Raw genomic sequence first — 20522 nt, 5'->3', positions numbered from 1 at the left:
GTGAGGCCCATTCACATTATGGAGAATAATCTGCTGCTTTACTCAAAGTTCACCAATTTCCAACCCCCCCCCCCAAAACCCCACTTTAGTAAAAACATTCCAAATCAAGTTTGACCACATACCTTAGCACTGTGGCCCTGCCACCCTGTTACCCTGCCACCTAAAATTAGTCATCACGTGTCTCCTGGTTACTGCTCCCCACTCCAAAGGGTGTTCACTTTTCTACTTTATAACTGCATAGGCTAGTTTTGCCCCCTTTTTTTGTTTTTGTTTTTGTTTTACCTAGATGGAGAAGAACACATTTTTTTTTTTTATGACCTAGAGTTTTATTGCCTAGTTACTTGAGCAGCCCTTCCCAGCATGGCCTGCAGGGTTGAGGTGTAAGGGTATAGAGCCTCTTCTCCACCTTGTTGTTTGGGGCTGGCCTAAACTGCACTCCCTACCACAGATGGGCTAGCCGAGGCTGGAGTCTGGAAAGTGGTTAGCTGTGCCTTTGGCCCCTCTGCCTTCCTCTGTCAGGCCCATTCTTCTTTCTTCCTCTCTTATGCTCTTTGTAACCCCCACATCCCCGCTGTCCAGAGTTTGACTGTATAGAGAACCTAAGACCAGTTCTCTTTTTTCCCTCCCATCTCCCTTCTTTTGAAGATCCTCAGCTTTTCAACCTGAATGCACCCTCAGTCTTACTTTGTACTTCCTCAGCTGGCTGTCACGTGCCCAGGCTTGGATCTCAGAGATCACCAGACAACCACACTGCCCCCCACCCTTTTTTTTTTAATGGGTGTGGAAACTGAGGACCAGAAGGGTGGTAGCTTGCCCAAGACCTCATAGATGGGAGTGATACAGGGTGAGAATTGAGGGATTGCAGTGTTTGTCTCTTGGTGCTGTTCCCCCTCAGCTTAGATCTCCTGTCTTCCCTATTCTTTCCCTGCCCCGGTAGTGTTCCTATCTGCCAGATGGCACAGGGGACAGAGAACTTCCCAACGCCCTGGGCTCTCTGAGGACACCCGCCTGCTGGTACCGGGACCCTTTCTTTCCTCCAGCTCAGTGATTGATGGTCACCCTCTGCTCTTCTCTCTGTGCTCCTTCCTGGCCAAGGCAGGGCCTGCCACCCAGGGCTAGACCAAGGCTCAGGTTGGTGACAGGCCAGCATTTGTGTGCTACTTGGCTCATTTCTGTTCGGTGTGTGGCCATTTGAAGACCCCATTCCTTTGTCTAGACATCACCTCCTTCCCCCTTCCCATTTCAGTGACCATCAGGGTTGGGGAAGGCAGTGTGAGGCCTTGACCGAAGCTCTGTTCTAGGAGCTGAGAGACCTGGGCCTCCGTTTCCTCACCTTTGAAATGGGTTGGATCAGGAGGTCTTTACCTTTCCCTCCTTGTGCTACATTTTGTCCTGCTTCCTGATTTAAACCACTGAGCCACAAATGCAAGATTCCAGTTGTGGCGGTGCAGTTACGCGCAGCAGATGGGTGGGATGAGAGAGAAGGAGATGTTCCGGCCCATAGGATCATCCCTCTCCACCCACTGCATTGTGCCTCCCTGGAGTTTTCAGAGCACAAATGACAGCCCTTGTTTTTTTCCACATTCCTTGCTCTTCTCTGCATTCCCATTTCAAACCTATAATCTTGTACCTCGACAGACTTGTGTTTACTGTAAGACAGCCATGGTGTGGAATGCACGTGACCATGTGTCATTTTCTCTCTGCTGTGGTGAACAGGGTGATGGGGGTCAGATGTCACAGCTGGTCCCTGGAGAGGGCTGTGTGTGTGTCAGATAGTTCTTGTTCTAGGCTCCAGGTTCCTTTCTCAATCTGTAGTTCTCAATTTGCCGATTTCAGTTAAAACCAAAGATTGTGAAGGAGACAGGTCTTGCCCTCTGAGATTTGGAGATTTGTGGCGTGGTTGAGGGGTGACAGTCCCCTCTCTTCCTATTTCCTTTGCTTGAAGCATTTTGCCTTGGGGTGGGGTGGGGCAGAAATGAGCCTTGTTGAACACCATTGAGTCCCTGTGCAGGAGGAAGCAATACTAAAGAATGTTACATTATTGATGGATTTCTTTTTAATGAGTACTGAAAGCCATTTTGATGCCAGGATTTTCCTTTCACCTTCAGATAAAATCCTTGGTCTTTCATTCTCGGCAACAGTTTTTTTTTTTTTTTTAAATTTTTTTTTTTAACGTTTATTTATTTTTGAGACAGAGACAAAGCATGAATGGCGGAGGGTCAGAGAGAGGGAGACACAGAATCTGAAATAGGCTCCAGGCTCTGAGCTGTCAGCACAGAGCCCGACGCGGGGCTCGAACTCACGGACCGTGAGATCATGACCTGAGCCGAAGTCGGCCGCTTAACCGACTGAGCCACCCAGGCACCCCTCGGCAACAGTTATTTAAAAAAACTTTTCAAGGGCTTTAAGAGTTGTTAAAGGAAAGGCAGTCATTTCTGGATTCCACGGTGGCTGCCTTGGCGGTGGCTCCTCGTCTTCCAGCCTACCGGCACTTGCCTAACATTAGTTTACAAGTGTGTGAAAATTCCATTGTTCCTTCCCATTCGTTTTCTGTTTCGATCCTCCCCTGGTTAAGGAAGCATGGAGTTGTTACTCCATTTTACAGACGAGAAAACTTGATATGTGTCAAAGTTAAATGACTGGTCCATGGTCACACAGCTAGTTGTTGACTACTCGGGGATAAGAGTCCGGGATTCCTGATTACTAATGGCTTGGTAGCTTGGCAACACCATTCCCTCCCCCCCCCCCCCCCCCCCCCCGCCCCAAGTCATTAGGAAAGTCTTGCCACCACAGCGCACAGCCTTTGCTGTGGCATAGCCTTCTGAAAGCATGAATCAGAAGCCAGTTCCTTAGCCGGTAGGGTAGGTGGTTGGGCAGGAGAGCGTGGAAGGTCGAAGAAGGAGGAAGCCAAGATTTAGTTTTTCTTCCTGAAGGTGGGAGAATTACTTAATTCTACTGAGAGTCAGGAAAATGAGCAGAGTCAACATTTCCTCTTTTTCTTTGCCAGATGGATGGGGTTTCTTGTGGCCACTGTTACTTGCAAGGTAATGTTCAGCTTGATGTGCGGGGAGGATTGCATCTGGCGTGAAGGGCTCTTTGCATAGATATACTGTCTTCATGTATGAGCCAGCGCTGGTATGGCACATGTCCCACACTGGGACCCTACCCACGTCTGCAAGTGCCCTCCCTTGAAGGTGTTGAACTTTTTGAAGAGGTAGTGCAGCATAAGATTAGAGATTCTCTCTGCCCAGGTTTCAGTCCTTGCTCACTAGCTGTGTGACCTTGGACAAATCACTTCACCTGCCTATGCTTGAGTTTGCTATCTGTTGTAATTGTAGAGTTGTGGCTGAAATGTATTAGCAAGTGTAAAACAGAGTATGGGCAGTGTTGTGACGAGAGTGATTTCCTTCCATTCGGTCCTTCCCTCTTCCTCATCCTGCTCAGCGTTCCTGCCTCACAGAAGCCTTTGGAGGCTGCATTTCCAGCCTGACTCCTGAGCCCTACAGGCAGCTGTAACCTCATCGAAGTTTTAGCTGTGAGGGTCTGTCTGTGTTTGACATGTGTCTCTAAATGTTGTCTTTGATGGGTTCCTCTGTGGACAGACCTCAGAGAAAGGAAACCTCAAGGTGGCACCGTGCCCTTGCAGCCATGCTTGTTCTGGGTCCCTACCCCGACAGACCGGGGCAGCTTAGTTGAGCCTTTAAGCAGGATGAGAAAATTGCCAGCTGTTTTAGTCTGTTTGGGCTGCATAACAAAATGTCATAGACTGGTTGGCTTAAACAACAGAAATTTATTTTTTCATGGTTCTGGAGGCTGGAAGACCAAGGTGAGGGTGCCGGCACGGTCGGGTTCTGGCAAGGTCCCTCTTCCTGACTTGCGGACAGCCATCTTCTCTTGGTGTCCTCACACGGCCTTTCCTTGGCGTGTGCATGGAGGCAAGGAGGCCACCTCTCTTCTTCTGGTCACCAGTCCTATCTGATTAGGACTCCATCCATATGACCTTACTTAACCTTAATTACCTCCTAAATGTCCTGTCTCTAAACATGATTACATTGGGGGTTAGTGCTTCAGCAGGAATTTTAGGGAGACGCAGTTCAGTCCGTGGCACCATCCATTCTTCCCTGAGAGCTGCCCAGGGAGGAAACTTGGTGAAATCAGCCTTGTGTGCTCTGTGGCCCCATGGACAGTTACTTGTAAGGCAGTATCGGATCTTTCCATAGACTGGGGAGGCAGTAGGTCTCAACCTCTCTGCCTTCTTGAGAGTTGGAACAGAGGGTGAGCGAAGAGTAGAAGATGATGCTTACTCCTGCCCTTGAAGCTCAGAAACGGTGTGTATGTTGGGGGTTGGGCACCAACCTTCTCATGTGTAATGATGCCCTGTCTTGTCGCCATGTTGTTTGTTTAGACTGGGACTAATCAAATGAAACACCGTGGACGCTCTCTTTACCACCCTGTTCTTATAAACCCCCCAGGAATAATGAATGTTTTTTCGTTCTCTGTAAAACAACCCATACTGCCCACCAGCCTGCTGAATGCACAGCTAAGCAGGCTGCTCTCTGCCTTGCCCACTCACCTCGGCACCCACTGGCTGAATTATGTGCTTACCCAGAACCAGAGTGTTCCCAGCATCTGTTCCCAGCATCGTTTGTTCGGTTGTGGCTGGCATTGCAATTAAGTAACATACTTCAGTATCAGATAAACTGGTGAAATATGACTGCAAATGAAGTGGGATCCCCCCCCCCCCCCCCCCCGCCTGCTTTGAACACTAATTACAAGCCATGGAAAGACTCAATAAGTCCAACTCACTAAAACACATTACTGTCAAATTAGATGAGCATTAAAATTGAGGGAAATCATAAAACTCTTACAATTTTATTTTGATATTAGTAAGTGGCTACATTTTTACTCTGAGGACTCAGGAATTGGAAGTGATAGACGATGTATTGTTTGCTGGTTCATGTGAGGAAGATGGCACCGGGCTCTTACTAGCGGACTCTTACTCAAAGAGAGGGCCTTGCCCTGCCTACATTAGAAGATGGGTGAATAAATGCACCTTTATATGTATATTATATGCAAAAATAAAAATTTTGGGTAGGTATTTTTATGATTCTTTGCTTTATTTTGTTTAACCTGGTTCCGGACCTGATCACATTAGAGAGGAGGGTTTTTGCTGTTACCATATAGTTTAGAGTCTGTTGTGATAGTTTGGTTTGATTTCAGTTTAGTGCTTTTAGGAAATAGATTTTATTTTGTTTGTGGTGCTAACTTAATAATCCAACACTAGTGGGGCTTTGGGAATTGGGGTTTTCTTTTTTTTTTTTTTTTTTAATATTTATTTATTTTTGAGAGACCGAGCACGTGCAGGGGAGGGGTAGAGAGAGAGGGAGACACAGAATCCAAAGCAGGCTCCGGGCTCTCAGCTGTCAGCACAGAACCTGAGGCAGGGCTCGAACCCACCAAATGTGAGATCATGACCTGAGCCAAAGTCAGACGCTCAATCAGCTGAGCCAACCAGGTGCCCCGGAACTGGGATTTTAAAGCAAATGAAGGTGGCTCGTTTTGGATATTAGCAGATTCTTTGTAGACTTGCAGCATAGTGAGCGAGGCCTCGTTTTACAAATGAGGAAACAGAGGCCTTGAGAGGTGAAAGGTGTCGGTGAGGAGTAGTGACAGGGAGTGGTGGCTGGTGGCATAGTGAAGGGAGCAGGGCCGCAGCACCTGGAACCCTCCTGTGGAGTCCCTCCATTTGTTCTCCAGTCCGGCCCCAGAGCTAGTGCTCGCCATAGCACAGGTGCTCCTCTGGGGGGTCTCTCTGATGCCGGTTCTGACTCATGTTCCCTCTTTGGGACAGGACCAACCTGGAGGCCTTGCAGAAGAAGCTGGAGGAGCTGGAGCTCGATGAGCAGCAACGGAAGCGCCTGGAGGCCTTTCTTACCCAGAAGCAGAAGGTCGGGGAATTGAAGGATGATGACTTCGAGAAGATCAGCGAGCTGGGTGCCGGCAACGGTGGTGTGGTGTTCAAGGTCTCCCATAAGCCGTCTGGCCTGGTCATGGCCAGAAAGGTGAGGCCACTCAAAAAATAAAAAGAAATAAAAAAGTACTGAATCAGGTTGGTGATTGGGTGAATTCACTTGGCGAATAGGTGATTGCATTCTCTCTTGGAAGATCGGGGGTCTGGGGACAAGGGTGGAAGGAAGATGGATTTTTCACTCAGTACCTTGTTGTGCTGTTTGAATTTTGAGCTCCTGTCCTCTATCAGATTATAGGATAAACACACTGATGGTGTGTTAGGGTATTTATCCCCATCCCCAGACTGGAAAATAACAGCAAGTGACCTTTGCGATCTGCGTGCTTTGGAAAGAATGCAAGGGTGCCTGTTTGTCATTATCTGGTGCAGCAGAAGCTGCTTGCTTTTAGGCAGCCCCGGCGATGCACCAGACCCTGCTTTCAAGTTGTTTGCCTGGCCCCGGCCCTGCTGCTGCTTCCCCCGCACCGTCCTGCAGGGAGCATCTCCGCTCCCCTCCGTGGCAGGCGGTGTCCGAGCTGGACTCCCCTTTCTGTCCACCGTGCTCCTCCCCTTTCTGCACACAGCCCCTGCTCCAGCGAGGCCCGGCCCTTCTGTGTTCTCCGGCACACCATGCTTACTTCCGTCCTCGTATTTTTGCTCAGGCTGCTCCTTCCATCTTTTCAAATAGCGCCCGTCTTCACGGCCCGCCTCTTGTCTAGCTTTCACCGGTCACTCCAGCCCATGCTGATAACCCCTGGTTTCCGTGTCCTCTGACACTCACTCCTTGTCTGCAGCCCTTTCTAGAAGCTTCATCTCATTCAGCAACCATTTCCTATGTTTGTTGTGTCTGTCCCCTGTCTGCCTGGAGGAAACAAGGGGCAACATGAGAGGGACATGGGTGGCACCTGAGGCCCTGGCCAAATCTCAACCACATCAGGCTCCTGAAGTCAAGGGAAGCTCCCCGGGCAGCTTGGGTCCCCACTCTCAGTCCTTCCTACCCCTCCACTTCTACAGCCCCCGAGTGCCAGCCGGCTCCTCAGGCTGCTTTGTCTTCCTCTCTCAGCTTCCCGGCTCCTTTTAGAGGAAATGCTCCTTTCAGCTTTGTGCTTGGGAGGGGCGAGCCCCCCTTCCTCACTCTTGGCTCCTAGGAGCAGAGGCACAGCCGTCCTCCCCTCATTATGGCTCCTCCCGTACCATTACCTGCCATGGTAGGTTGGCACTGAGTGCTTTGGTCGGGCAGAGACTTGTTAAAACGTGCCTGTGTCCTCTCCTCCCACCTGTAAGAGCTTAAGCATTTAAGAAGGCTTTCATTCATCCATCCGTATGTTTTTAAAACATCTCTTCCTCCCACCTTTCTTTCCCCAGCTAATTCACCTGGAGATCAAACCTGCAATCCGGAACCAGATCATAAGGGAGCTGCAGGTTCTACATGAGTGCAACTCCCCATACATCGTGGGCTTCTATGGCGCGTTCTACAGCGACGGCGAGATCAGTATCTGTATGGAGCACATGGTATGTGGTAACCCATCAGCCTCTGGAGCAACAGCCTAGGAGCTGGATGGCTCTGGTCTTGTCTTTGGTTTGGGACCAGCTGCCTCCCTTTTCCTCCCCGGATCTACATCACCGTCTTGGGCATCTGGGCTTTGAAGCTGAAACATCCCTGTCCTCAGAGTCTATAATCTGCTTTAAGGACAGTCTGGAGGGGTTCTTTGGGTGTGCAGAGAAGTAATGTCACTTGATGCACATCAGAGAAGGCAAGTGAGAGGGAATTTAGGGGCTCATTGTGTGGATGTGAGCTGCCGATCTTGGTACCATTAGCTGCCTGGAGTCCCTTCTCTTTCTGGTGACTGACAGTAATAACAGCATCTACAACAATAATCTAGCAATACTCATACTAGTAAACTAATATTTATCGGGTTTTATAGCCTGGACTACCCTACGCATATTAATATTTTATTGCATTTTTGCAAGCCTTATTGGATGGGTAGATCATCTGCATTTTACAAATGAGGAAACTGAGGCTCAGAGAAGTTAATAACTTGACCAAGGTCATGCAGCTAGTAAGTGGAATTGGCAGAATTTAAACCAAGGCTGTTGGGCCCCAGTGCCTGTACCTTGTTGAATCCACTGGATAGTGATTGGGGCTCTGTTTCCATTCTTGATGCCCAGAATCTCAGAGAGACAGGCTGGCTTCGTGATGGCTATTTTTTCCTGTCCCCATTAGGCACCAGGGGACTTTGGAATCTGAGATGTTTATTCATATCTCCCTTCTCCACAAAAATCCGAGTAGACACTGTCTTGTTTGCCACTGTGTCTCCAAAGCCCAGAATAGCCCTGGCACCCAGCAGGCGCTCAATAATGATTTGTTTACAGATGTCACCTTCTCGTCAGGACCTTGGGCAGGTTTCTTTATCTTTCTCATTCTCCCTTTCCTCATTTGCAAAATGGCCATTACCATACGGACCTCAGACCTCGTTGCGGTGAGGATTGGTGAAAATAGCAGAGTAAGCCTTCCGGCACACCGACCCCAAGCTTGTCTCGTGCAAACGGTAGAGGTTGCCTTATTCTCACTGTCGCTGACAGCTCCGGGATGAGGGCTGACATGACTGAGTCGGCGAGCTTAGGGCTGCTGAACTTTGAGCCCTCGGCCTGGCAGAGTGTCCCTCAGCTTCTCCACTTCCTTCCAGACCCTGGCTCTGCTCTGACCTCTGGAGAGAGCCCCCAGGCATGGTCTTCATGAACTCCAGGAGAACCCTCCCCAGGAGGTTTGTCCCTTGCTGGCGCCCCATTATGTTGAACTTCTGTTCATGTTAAATCGTCAGGAAGTGCCATACGTATGGTGGCCGGCGTCTGCCCAACTTTTGTGGTGCCATATGGAACATAGAACCTGGAACGTCTCCTGCGCTCCTGAAGGTTCCCAAGAAAGCTCTCGTTCCTCTTGCTTGAATGGGAGGGAAGCAGCCTCTGTGCGAAGCACATGAACATTTCTGGTTTGGTCCTCACCCAGACCTGGGGTACTGATATTTTCCCTTTGGGTCTTAGCCTCCCTTCGGTGGGGTGAAGGGCAGGGGAGGAGGGGGGTGTTCCTTAAGCTTTGGGTTTCTTGGGCTTTTTGTGGTGATGATGGTTGGTTTTCTAGCTCTAGCCCAGAGTTTTGGATGAAGATGTGTAATTGGCAATGGAGGTTCCTTGAAAACTAGAAGAGGGTGGAGGGTGGAGGCAATGGTGATAAACCAGTGACCGGAAAGGCCTTTTTTCTCTTAGGTGTTGCCAAAATAATGGGAGGTGGGTGGCAGCATGGGTAGACATGGTAGTAACTAGCTTTCCCATTTTCTACCGCTTGGTGAGTCCTTGCCATGTTATATAAGTTATTAATCACATCAGCCCTGTCATGTGACGCAATGTTGACCACCCTCCCCGAGGTGGGCGAGGGAACAAGGCCTCTAGAGGCTTAGTAATTAGCTTAGGTTATATAACCAGTAAGTGTCAGAGCTAAATTCTGACCATCTCCCCCCGCCCAAAACCCCTCCAGCAACCCTCAGTTTGTTCTCCATATTAACGAGTCTCTTACGTTTTGTCCCCCTCCCTGTTTTTATACTATTTTTGTTTCCCTTCCCTTAGGTTCATCTGTTTTGTCTCTTAAAGTCCTCATAGGAGTGAAGTCATATGATTTCTGTCTTTCTCTGACTAATTTCACTTAGCATAATACCCTCCAGTTCCATCCATGTAGTTGCAAATGGCAAGATTTCATTCTTTTTGATTGCCGAGTCATACTCCATTGTATATATATACCACATCTACTTTATCCATTCATCCATTGATGGACATTTGGGCTCTTTCCATACTTTGGCTATTGTGGATAGTGCTGCTGTAAACATGGGGGTGCATGTGTCCCTTTGAAACAGCACACCTGTATCCCGTGGAGAAATGCCTAGGAGTGCCATTGCTGGGTCGCAGGGTAGTTCTATTTTTAGTTTTTTTGAGGAACCTCCATATTGTTTTCCAGAGTGGTTGCACCAGCTTGCATTCCCACAGAGCTAAATTCTAAGCAGTGTCTCTAACTAGGTCTGCTGTCTTTAAATTTGATACTCTCTCAGGGTTTTCTCTGCAGAGCAGTGTTTGGACCAGATCTTCTCTGGGGACCCCTGCCTACCCTAACATCCTGTGTTTCTGTGGTTTTTGGCACTTGTAGCCAGTCAGGGTTTACATTAGTTCATCAACATGGGTCCATCTTCACCAACTCTTACTTTTGTGCCTATTATGTGCAGGGTGCCACATGAGCGGCTGGGGGAGTGGAGACATTGAGAGTAGTCTCTCTGTTCCCCAGAGCTGTTTATAGGCTGGATGGCTGTGTTCTAGGGCCTTCGTAAGTGAGTTGTCAGTGTGGATGGAGGGGCTTCTGAGCACCAGGTGTGTGTCGTCTCACGCCTGCGGTCTTTGGAACAATCAGATTCTTTCCTGAGTTACCTCCAAGTTCTGTGCAACTCGGAATTCTCCCTTTGTTAGAGGAACCAGGGCGCTGTTTGTAGGGTGAGCATGATTGAACTCCATGGTGCTTGCTTCAGATGTTAGGATTAGGTCCCAAACATGGATAGGCAGTGGTCTTTTCATTTATTCACAACTTGCTGGGACCTGTTTTATTGGCCTTATTTCACCTCTTGCTATGTGCAGTTCAGTTTTTTTTTTTTTTTTAATTTGTCTTAAATTGATCTGTGGTGAGGCTTGCTCATTGTGAAATCCTTCATTCACTTTGGATTCATAGATACTGATCACAACCTTTGTACCTCTTGCTCTGTCCTTGCCACTCAACCCTTCCCTCCAAGAGGACAGGATGACTCAGGACATGACAAGGGTTGGCTTCCCGTTCTCTTGGCCCAGTTTCAGTATCTGCAGGTCAGCGTTCCTCCAGTGGATTTGGCTCTGTGGGTAGGGTAGGATCCTCCCTCATAAGTCTCTGAAGCAGAAGATATCTCTGGAGTTACCCAGGGAGGGGCCCGAGCCTAGAAAACTGGCTTTCAGAAGGTGGGAGGGTCAAAACCTTTTGAAGGCCAAGCACAGTGTTTGGCATCTATTAGGTGATAGGTGTTGAGTGGCCGAATGAAGGAGGCCAAGATGGCGGAGGGCATGGACAGGCCTGGGACCCAGTGGGAGAGAGTTAGGCCTTGGAGTCCACAATAGAGTCTTCTGTTCCTAGATATCCATAGGCCCAGAGAGCAGCTGGAACAGTCTGTTAATTTTAGTGGAGAGGCTCAGAGCTACCAGAGATGGAACCCTGTAGTGAAGCTGTTGTGGCCTGAAATCCAGGCAGCCATGCTCCAGAGTAGCTCTCTGGTCTAACCCTGGACCCTCTCACCCCTTCTTGGTCCCTGAGTAGGCCTTTCTGCAGGAGAGCTCCCATCCTGGCCGCCTCTGACGGGAAAATTCTGACTGCTGGTGGCTACTTCTCTTTGGGTATTTCTGCTTTGTCTCAGCTTCCACCTCTCAAAGGTGTCACGTAGAGCTCTGTTCATTAACCACATCCCAACTTCAGAGGTTCTTTGTTTCTGTGTATGTTACAGTCCTTGTGTGTTCTAGGTCATTAACATTTCCCCCAGCTTTTTATCATGACGGTTTCAAACACAAAGCAAGGTGAAGGAACTGTATAATGTACACTGTAAACCCCCCACCTAGATTCTGCAATTACTGTTCTGCTATGTTTGCTTTACCACATGTTGCCCATCTATCTGTCCATTGCTTACATCATTTCTTAGACGCATTTTTTTTTTCTTTTTTCAACGTTTATTTATTTTTGGGACAGAGAGAGACAGAGCATGAACGGGGGAGGGGCAGAGAGAGAGGGAGACACAGAATCGGAAACAGGCTCCAGGCTCTGAGCCATCAGCCCAGAGCCCGACGCGGGGCTCGAACTCACGGACCGCGAGATCGTGACCTGGCCGAAGTCGGACGCTTAGCCGACTGCGCCACCCAGGCGCCCCTCTTAGACGCATTTTAAAGTGAATTTGTGTCACTGGCATCCATTGGGCCCGATCTTCTAAAGCACTCAGCCAGGGGCTGACTTTTGTAGAAGTAAACTGTGCTTGTGCTGCCCAGTCTGAATTTTTGAGACTCAAGGAGTAAATGGATGCCCCCCGGTCAGAACAGGAATGCTCTTGCCTTTGGGGAGGTAGATTCCTGCTCAGGTGGTAGCTGAGCACCCAGAGAACTGAGGACTCTCAGGGCTGATGGTTCTCATGCAGGAGGAAAAGCTTTTGATCTCCTCCCCCCCCCCCCCCAAAGCATTTGTCTCTTCTATAGAAAACCTTCACAAAAGCGCCATTGACTTCGTTAATAATTGCCTTCTAAAAATAAGCACAATTTCAGCAGCTTTAGTCAGGGAAGGCAAGTTCTTGGCAACAGTGAAGTGGAATTAAAAGGTTGTAAGGTGAGTTGGAGGCAGCCCTGGGTAATTCTGACGGTGGTTCATGCTTCTTGAATCTTGCTAATCCCATTGTTCACACTGTAACTCTGCTTATAGCTCTGAAGGAGGTGAAAGGAAAGCGAGCCGAGTTTTTTTCCTTTTTAACAGGAATGTGTACCACAACCCCAGGGAAAAGTGTGAGCTGGGCTGCCTGCTGTCCTAGGCTGTGGAACCTGAGAACCACGGGGTTAGCATTTCTACCTCATTTGAATCAGATTTTGACAGAGTTGCTTTGTTACCTAGTTTTCAGTGCATAGTCCTCCTCCCTGATAATCAGGCAGCCGATCAAACAAAGGATCTGAAACCACATTCAACTGGAAGCAAAAGAGAAATGGCTTGGAAACTTTGTGCACTGGAGTTCCTCTTCCCATTGGTGAAGGAAACTGAGAGGTGCTATTATGTTTCTGGGAGACTTGGGTGTGGTTACCTGGGCTCTGATGTCCTGACTCGGCCACCAGGGATCTGCAGCATCGTGAAGGCAGCCAGGCTCACAGGGTGACTCACACCTCAGCCTGGGTCACAGCTTGGGCAGGGCTCTTCCAAGGACTCTTGGAAAAATAAATGTGTTCCCATGGGAGTTCTCTTGGGTTCTAGATCAGTGATTCCTCGTGTCTGGGTGGAAAGTATGGCACATAGGAAATTTTAGGTTGAAATTTAGGATCTTCCATCGTGCTCCTGGGTCAACTGACCTGCCCACCATTAATAGAAGACAAACATGTTTGGGGGTATTCAGGTGCATTTGAGAATTCACACCTGTCCTGCTTTCTTTTCCCTCAGCATCTGTGATCCAGAGTTGACTGTGACAGAAAGTGATTAGTCCAACACTCCTTTGCATAAGCTTAGAATCTTTCAGTGGATAATCTATTTTTTTTTAGCATTATTTTAGTAGACATTTCCTGAGGAGTCTGTACCCCTGAATGAATCTTAGTTTCTCACTGTCTCAAAAGAAAGCAGTGTTGTATCTATCTTACACACTTACCTTATCCTTTGCACAAAATGGATGCTCAGTAAGTGCTCTGAATTGATTGTAGATTTAATTCTCCACTTTCTTAAAGGAATTCAGTAATTTAAAAGGGCAAAACATTTGTTCATTGTAGAAAATTTATAAACCCTAGAAAAGCACGGAGAAGAAACTATCATGCAACCAAAATCCCTGATTGTCTTCCTACATAGACTAGAAATAGCTTTTGATGACACTTTGGATGTTCTGGTTTTGTGTGAGTTACACAAACATTTTTTTATGTCTATAAGAGTGGGATTATGTTCTGTCCTTCTTTTTAATCGTGTTGTGCCTTGTTCTGTGACCTTATGCTCCCGGATATGTCATCGCGGCTGGGTGACTTTGGAGGCAGGAAGCTTACAGGGATGTCTTTCTGCTTGGCCATGTCTCGTCCGCTTCTGAGGTGTGGTTTCCGTGTCCCTCCTGTTTCCAGTCCTTCCTTTGCCACTTTGCCTAGGAATTGCTTCCTCCTCTGAGCACCTGTAGTGATGTCTCTTCTCCTCATTCAACTGTTCGCTTCCTGCCTTGTTTCAGAGGAGAATTTAAGGTGCCTTGCCTTGTTGAGTGTTTTGTCTCCCCAAGCAGAGTGTGAGAGAGTGTGTGTGTGTGTGTGTGTGTGTGTGTGTGTGTGTGTGTGTTTCCTCCTGTGTCTAGTTTTTTCTATCCCTAGTTTCTCACATATCCCTATACCTTTCACAGAGGTGGTTAATAAATGATAGATGATACTGGTAACTGCTCAGTGTAGATGAGATACTCTAAAAATCAGTCTGAATTTGCACGAATTGTCTCTACTTCTGAGGATGATTTTAAATTGCGACTGATAATTGGCAGCTGGAAGCCATGGCCTGCGAATGTAGCCGTGCCTCGCTACGTCAGGGTTCCTTGAGTGAAGCATTTCTTCACGATCTCAGGTTACAGTGTAGAATCCACGAATGAGAAGGCCGTGGTGTGTGAGCCCCACAGAGGCTGGCTTCATATCCCACGTGTGTCGTGTGTTGCATTCTCCCTTTCTGCCGTGTACCTCCCCCTTTTCAGGTATAGAAGTCATACTCCTTCTTTGAGTAAGACATAAACTCAAATGCCATCTTTTAAGGGAAGTCAGAATTTCTTCTCTCTTCTGCATGTGTACTGTTTTCTTAAACCTGTATCCTGTTTCATTATATTCAGAGTCTGTATATTTACCCTACTAGTTTGTACATTTAACAAGGACAAGAAGTAGTTCTTTGTTTGTATCTTTATCTTCCGTAGAACCTAACACTGTTCACGGCACTTGGTAGGATCTGTGGAAGGAATTGTTGCTTTCTATGATGTTCTTCTTTCGATTAGCTGTGAGTTTTTAGGATAATCTCCAATACAAGTTGTGACATACGCTGATGATCAAATGGCTAACATTTATCGAGCACTTACTGTGGGCTAGATGTTGTTCTGAGACCTTTATATGTACCAGCTTGTTTAATACTTATAATAGCCCTATGATTATTTTAATAGCTTTAAGATATCATCCCCGTTTTACAAGTTGTGAGTAACCTGGTCAGAGTTCTCCTGATAGGAAGCAACAGAGTTGGTGAATTTAGACAGGTTGCCTCTAGAGCCTCTGGTCCCAACCATACATTGTTCTGTCAGTTCAGTGCAAACCTTTTTAAGATTTTATTTTTAAGTAATCTCTACACCCAGTATGGGGCTTGAACTCACAACCCTGAGATCAGGAATCACATATTCCACTGACTGAGCCAGCCAAGTGCCCCAGTGCAAGTCTTTTTTTTTTTTTTTTTTTTTTTGATCCCTGAATTAGTCCTTGGTTTAATGATTATTCACGATTTGAGTTTCTAGTTATTTGATAGCTCCCACAATGCTGTACATTTCTGTCTTTGAGGTCTGGAACAAACCAAAGGGTACCCTTCCAGGAGGATTTGCCACATGTGGCATTCACTTTCCTGCCGCAGTTTAACACTTGAAAGGATAGTTAAAAACACTGTCACTAAATGGGTTGGTGTTCTTGTTCTTAGGATGGGGGTTCCTTGGATCAAGTCCTGAAGAAAGCTGGAAGAATTCCTGAACAAATTTTAGGAAAAGTTAGCATTGCTGTGAGTATATTGTATAATTTTTCTTCCAAATTCCCTCATTGATAAGTTAATGAGTTGGCAGGAAATGGACAAGGGAGGAAGATAGTAAGTGGGGTTTTCTCACTAGAATTTTCTCTGTCTAAATCCTAGATACAACATACTCTCTCTCTGTCTGTCTCTGTCTCCAGAACTAGAAAAGCGACTTCCTTTATCTTAAAATCTGTATCTGGAGAAATAGACGAGATATCCAAAAGAATTCCCATTTGTGGCAGGAGAAGGCCTCTTTTTATATTTGCAGCTTTAGAAAAAAAACGAATCCAAGCACAAGTTTTCTTTTTTCTTTTTCTTTTCTTTTTCTTCTTTCTTTGTTTCTTTCCCTCCCTCCCTCCCTCCCTCCCTCCCTCCCTCCCTTCCTATATAAGTTTATTTACTTTGAGAGCATGCACGTGCACGAGAGGGACAGGGGCAGAGAGAGAGAGGGAGAGAGAGAGAGAGAGAGAGAGAGAGAGAATCCCAAGCAGTCTGTGTGCACTGTCAGCACAGAGTCTGACACGGGCTCAATCTCATGAACCGTGAGATCATGACCTGAGCCAAAATCAAGAGTCACATGCTCAACCGACTGAACCATCCAGGAGCCCCAAGCACAGGGGTTTGTAAAGTTGTATAAACTTGGAATAATCAACATTGCTTAAAAATAACTATATATCATCTAAAAAGATGCTTTCTTGATATGACAGGTTGGAAATCAAATAAAAAATAAGGGAAGAGGGCAATTTTGCGATGTTAGTTGAAATATTTTCTATATCATTTTAAAATAGAGAGGCTGACTGTATTTTAACCACCCCCACTTCAGTTTCCCATCTTGTTACATTGTCTTTCCTCCAGGTAATAAAAGGTCTGACATACCTGAGGGAGAAGCACAAGATTATGCACAGAGGTAAGAAATTACTTGCTAGTTAGTATGTTTTGAATTTGAGCTGAAATTAAAAGATGTTGCATCCTCTTTTGTGTTTTGTTTTGGTGTAAAAGCCATTGAATAGTATTTTTAATTTTTATTAACAAGTCTTTGACTATTAGTTATTTATTTATTTAAAAAAAAATTTTTTTTAACGTTTATTTATTTTTGAGACAGAGTGAGACAGAGCATGAACAGGGGAGGGTCAGAGAGAGAGGGAGACACAGAATCTGAAACAGGCTCCAGGCTCTGAGCTGTCAGCACAGAGCCCAGTGCGGGGCTCGAACTCACGGACTGCGAGATCATGACCTGGGCCGAAGTCGGACGCTTAAACGACTGAGCCACCCAGGTGCCCCGACTGTTAGTTATTTTTGAAGTAATCTTTACATCTAAGGTGGGGCTTGAACTTGTGACCCTGAGATCAAGAGTCCCATACTGTACTAACTGAGCCAGTCAGGCGCACCAGGTCTTTGACTAGTGAGTTTGATGGCTAGGGCAGCAAGTTCCCCCTCTTGTTTTGGTCTGGCCTGTTACAGGTTACACCTGTTAGCTGAGGCTGTGACAGCCATGGTCACCCAGTAAGCCCAGGCCGGAGCCCCAATGGGAGCTTAGTTACCCAATCGCCAGTGTCACCATCCTCCCACTGGACTAGACAGTGCATAGACCCAAAGCCATGACTGACTGGATGTGAGTTTGACTATAAAAGAAACTGATTTTTTTTTTTTAAAGAAAGGTACACACACACTTACTGTATGATAATACACTCTTAGATATGTATCCAAGATAAATGAAACACATATGTCCATACAGATTCCTATACACATGTTGAAAGCAACTGTATACATGGTAGAAAAAACCAAAATGTTCTTCAATCAGCAAAGAGAGAAATTACAGTATATTCCTGTAACAGTGTACTATTCACCGGTGAAAAGGAACAGGCTACTGATGCTAAATCTCAAAATACATTTATGCTGCATGAAAGAAGCCTGATACACAACAGTACAAACTGTTTCCGTTTATATAAAATTATGGAGAAAACAACAACGGATCTATAGTGACAGAAAGTCTAGGGAGAAATGAACATCAAAAGCATGAGGGTACTTTTGCGGGGTGGTTGGAAACGTTCTGTCTTGAGGTGGTAGATGGCTGGATTTATCCAACGTCAAACCTTCGGCTACAGTGGCTGTGACCACTTGCACCACTTCGCATATAAATTACATATAAATTATACCTCAATAAAGCTTGTTAGGAAAAAGAAAAAGCTGTAGAAGCCAGAGGACAGAAGAATGGAAGACACAGTGCTGTGGATCGCGTTGCAGTGTGCTAAGGGTGTCAAGTTCAAGGAGGGGGAGGGCTGAGGAGGAGCGGGGTGGGCTGGTGGAATCGGCCCGCCGGCTTAGGAGCAACGGTAGATTAGGGGAAAAATCCTGAGATTGGAATTGCTTTTAAAAAAACTGTAAAATATACGTAACAGAAAATTTACTATCTTAATGATTTTTAAGCATACACTTCCGGCAGTAAATACGTTCACATTGTTACGCAACCACCCCCACTGTCAGGATTGGTAAGGCATCAGTTTTGCTTTAATTGATGTGTAGATAGAAGGCCATCCCATTGAAAATCTCAGTAACCTATTTGTAGAATTGACCAATTGTGTCTGAAATGTGTGTGGAAATGCAAAGGACCTAGAATAGCCAAAACAGCTTTGAAGAACAACAACAAAGTTGGGGCATTTAGACTACCTGATTTCCAGATTTATTATAAAGCTATGATAATCAATAGTGTTCTATTGGTGTGCAGCTAAGCAGATCAAATAGAACAGAAGGAAGAATTCAGAAATAGGCACGTACATGTAGTCAGTTGGGTTTTGACAAAGATTCCAAGGTAGTTCAGTAGTGGAAGGATAATCTTGTCGACAAATGACTCTGGAACAGCTGTATATCCGTTTGCACAAAAATGAACCCCCTCTATTATCTCACACCGTAAACAAAGATGAACTCTCAGTGGATCTTAGATCTAACTGTACGAGTTAGAACTGTAAGACTTTCGAAAGAAACAAACTATCTTAGTGACCTCTGTTTTAGCGTGAGTTTTTAAATAGGTCACAAAAGGCACAAACTGTAAAGGAATAGTCAAGAAATTGAAGTTCATCTAAATGAAAACATTTGCTGTTCAAAAGATACTGACAAAAATGAAAAGTCAAGCCACATGAAGAGAAGATATTGACAAAACCTTTATCTATCAAGTGACATTGTCTAAAATACATAAAGACCTCTCACAGTGTGATAATAAAAACATCACCCGGTTGGAAAAAATGGGTAAACATTTGAACAGACACTAATGAAGATAGATGAGTGGCTTATAAGCACATGAAAAGATAATTGAATATCATTAGTCATGAGGGAGATGTAAATTCAGATCACAGTGAGCTATGCTTCCACACCCACTGGAATGTCTGGAACGTCTGCAGAGTCTGCCCATGTGTTACTGTGGATGCACAGCAACTGGAACTCTCAGACATTGCAGGCCGAAATGTGAAATGGTGCAAGCATGTTGAAAAACAGCTTATCCGTTTCCTAAAATGTTAAGCATGTGCCTACTCTACATGCAGCCATTTCACTCTTAGGATTTTCCCTGAAGAAATGAAGGCATGTGTCTGTTCAAGCCCATGAATGTTGAGAGCAGTTTTATTTGTATAAGCCCAAAACTAGAAATAACCCAAACGTCCGTCAGTAGTTGAATGGATAAACAAATTGTGGTACATCCATACGCTAGGATATTACTCAGCAATAAAAAGAATAAACCATTGATACGTGAAAAAGTAAAACAGACAAAAAGCACATACTGTGTGATTCCATTTATATAATTCTAGAAATTGCAAACTGATCTGCAGTGATGAAATGCAAATCCGTGGTTGCCTGGGGAGTGAGGGAAGGGGAGGAAGGGAAGAATTACAAAGGAGCACAAGGAGACTTGTGGGGGTGATATATTTATAATCTTAATTGTGGTGACGATCACATATATAGATTCATCAAATGATTCACTTTAAGTGTTGGGGTTTATTGTATGAAAATTATATACCAATAACGCTGTAAAAAAACCCAAAGCAAACAGAAACAGTGATGTTGCTGAAAACTAGTGATAAAGCAAGTTTCTTAAAAGCAGCCAGGAAAAGGGACAACCACTTTGAAAGAGAGTTTGGTTGTTTCTTTTAAAATTAAACCATACAATCAATCCATCAACCCTACTTCTCCATATTAAGAGAAATGAATACATTTGTCCACACAAAGACTTGTGAACAAATGTTCATGCCATCTTTATTAACAATAGTCCCATACTAGAAACAGCCAAAATACTCATCACCAGACGATTGAAATAAACAAATTTTGATATATTCAAACAACGGAACGCAGCTCAACAATAAAAATGAACAAACAGTTGATAACAGTTTGGATGAATCTCAAAAACACCATGCTGAGTAAAAACAAGCTCTACACAATAGAATATCTACTGTATGATTCCATTTATATGAGTATCTACAACAAACGTAATTAGTCCACAGTAACGTTGTAATTAGATTAGTGGTTGCCTGAGGGTTATGGGGGCTGGAGTGGGGATTGCCTTCAAAGGAATATGAGGGAACTTTCTGGAGTAATCAGAATAGTAAATCTTGATTTTGGTGGTGGGTTCACAGGTGTATATGCGTCAAACTATAATCTTAAAATGGAAAACTGTAGAAAGCCTTCTACTTTCTAACTGCACTAGCTACCATGTTGTCCTTTTTCTAATGGCCGTTAAGAAACATATCAATAAGGAGGTGTGGTATGACTTGCGTGGGGAACGCTTTTCCGGCGGTATGTGGACCTTCTTCTTCTTTTTTTTTTTTTTTTTAAGACCTCTGAGTTCCAGGGTAGAATATTTTTGTTTGTATATTAATTTCTAGGAAATAGGAGTAACTGAAAGGAGAGGAGAAACGAACATGTTTTGAGCATGGGGCTGGGTTCGAGGGCTACGAATGACCTCTAGATCTCACTCAGAGG

The 20522-nt window shown here is 45.5% G+C and overlaps 1 protein-coding gene across 1 annotated transcript in view; it reads left to right on the top strand.

The window, feature by feature from the left end:
• Window positions 1–20522, top strand: part of MAP2K1 (mitogen-activated protein kinase kinase 1) — a 78398-nt gene that overhangs the window by 32002 nt on the left and 25874 nt on the right. The window contains exons 2-5 of the mRNA XM_047862069.1: window positions 5852–6062; window positions 7373–7519; window positions 15471–15548; window positions 16413–16464. Coding sequence (XP_047718025.1) covers window positions 5852–6062; window positions 7373–7519; window positions 15471–15548; window positions 16413–16464 — 488 coding nt within the window. The remainder of the gene's footprint in view (window positions 1–5851; window positions 6063–7372; window positions 7520–15470; window positions 15549–16412; window positions 16465–20522) is intronic.

This window comes from Prionailurus viverrinus, chromosome B3 (assembly GCF_022837055.1).
Source record: "Prionailurus viverrinus isolate Anna chromosome B3, UM_Priviv_1.0, whole genome shotgun sequence".
NCBI lineage: Eukaryota > Metazoa > Chordata > Mammalia > Carnivora > Felidae > Prionailurus > Prionailurus viverrinus.
This window is presented reverse-complemented; position numbering and strand designations above follow the sequence as displayed.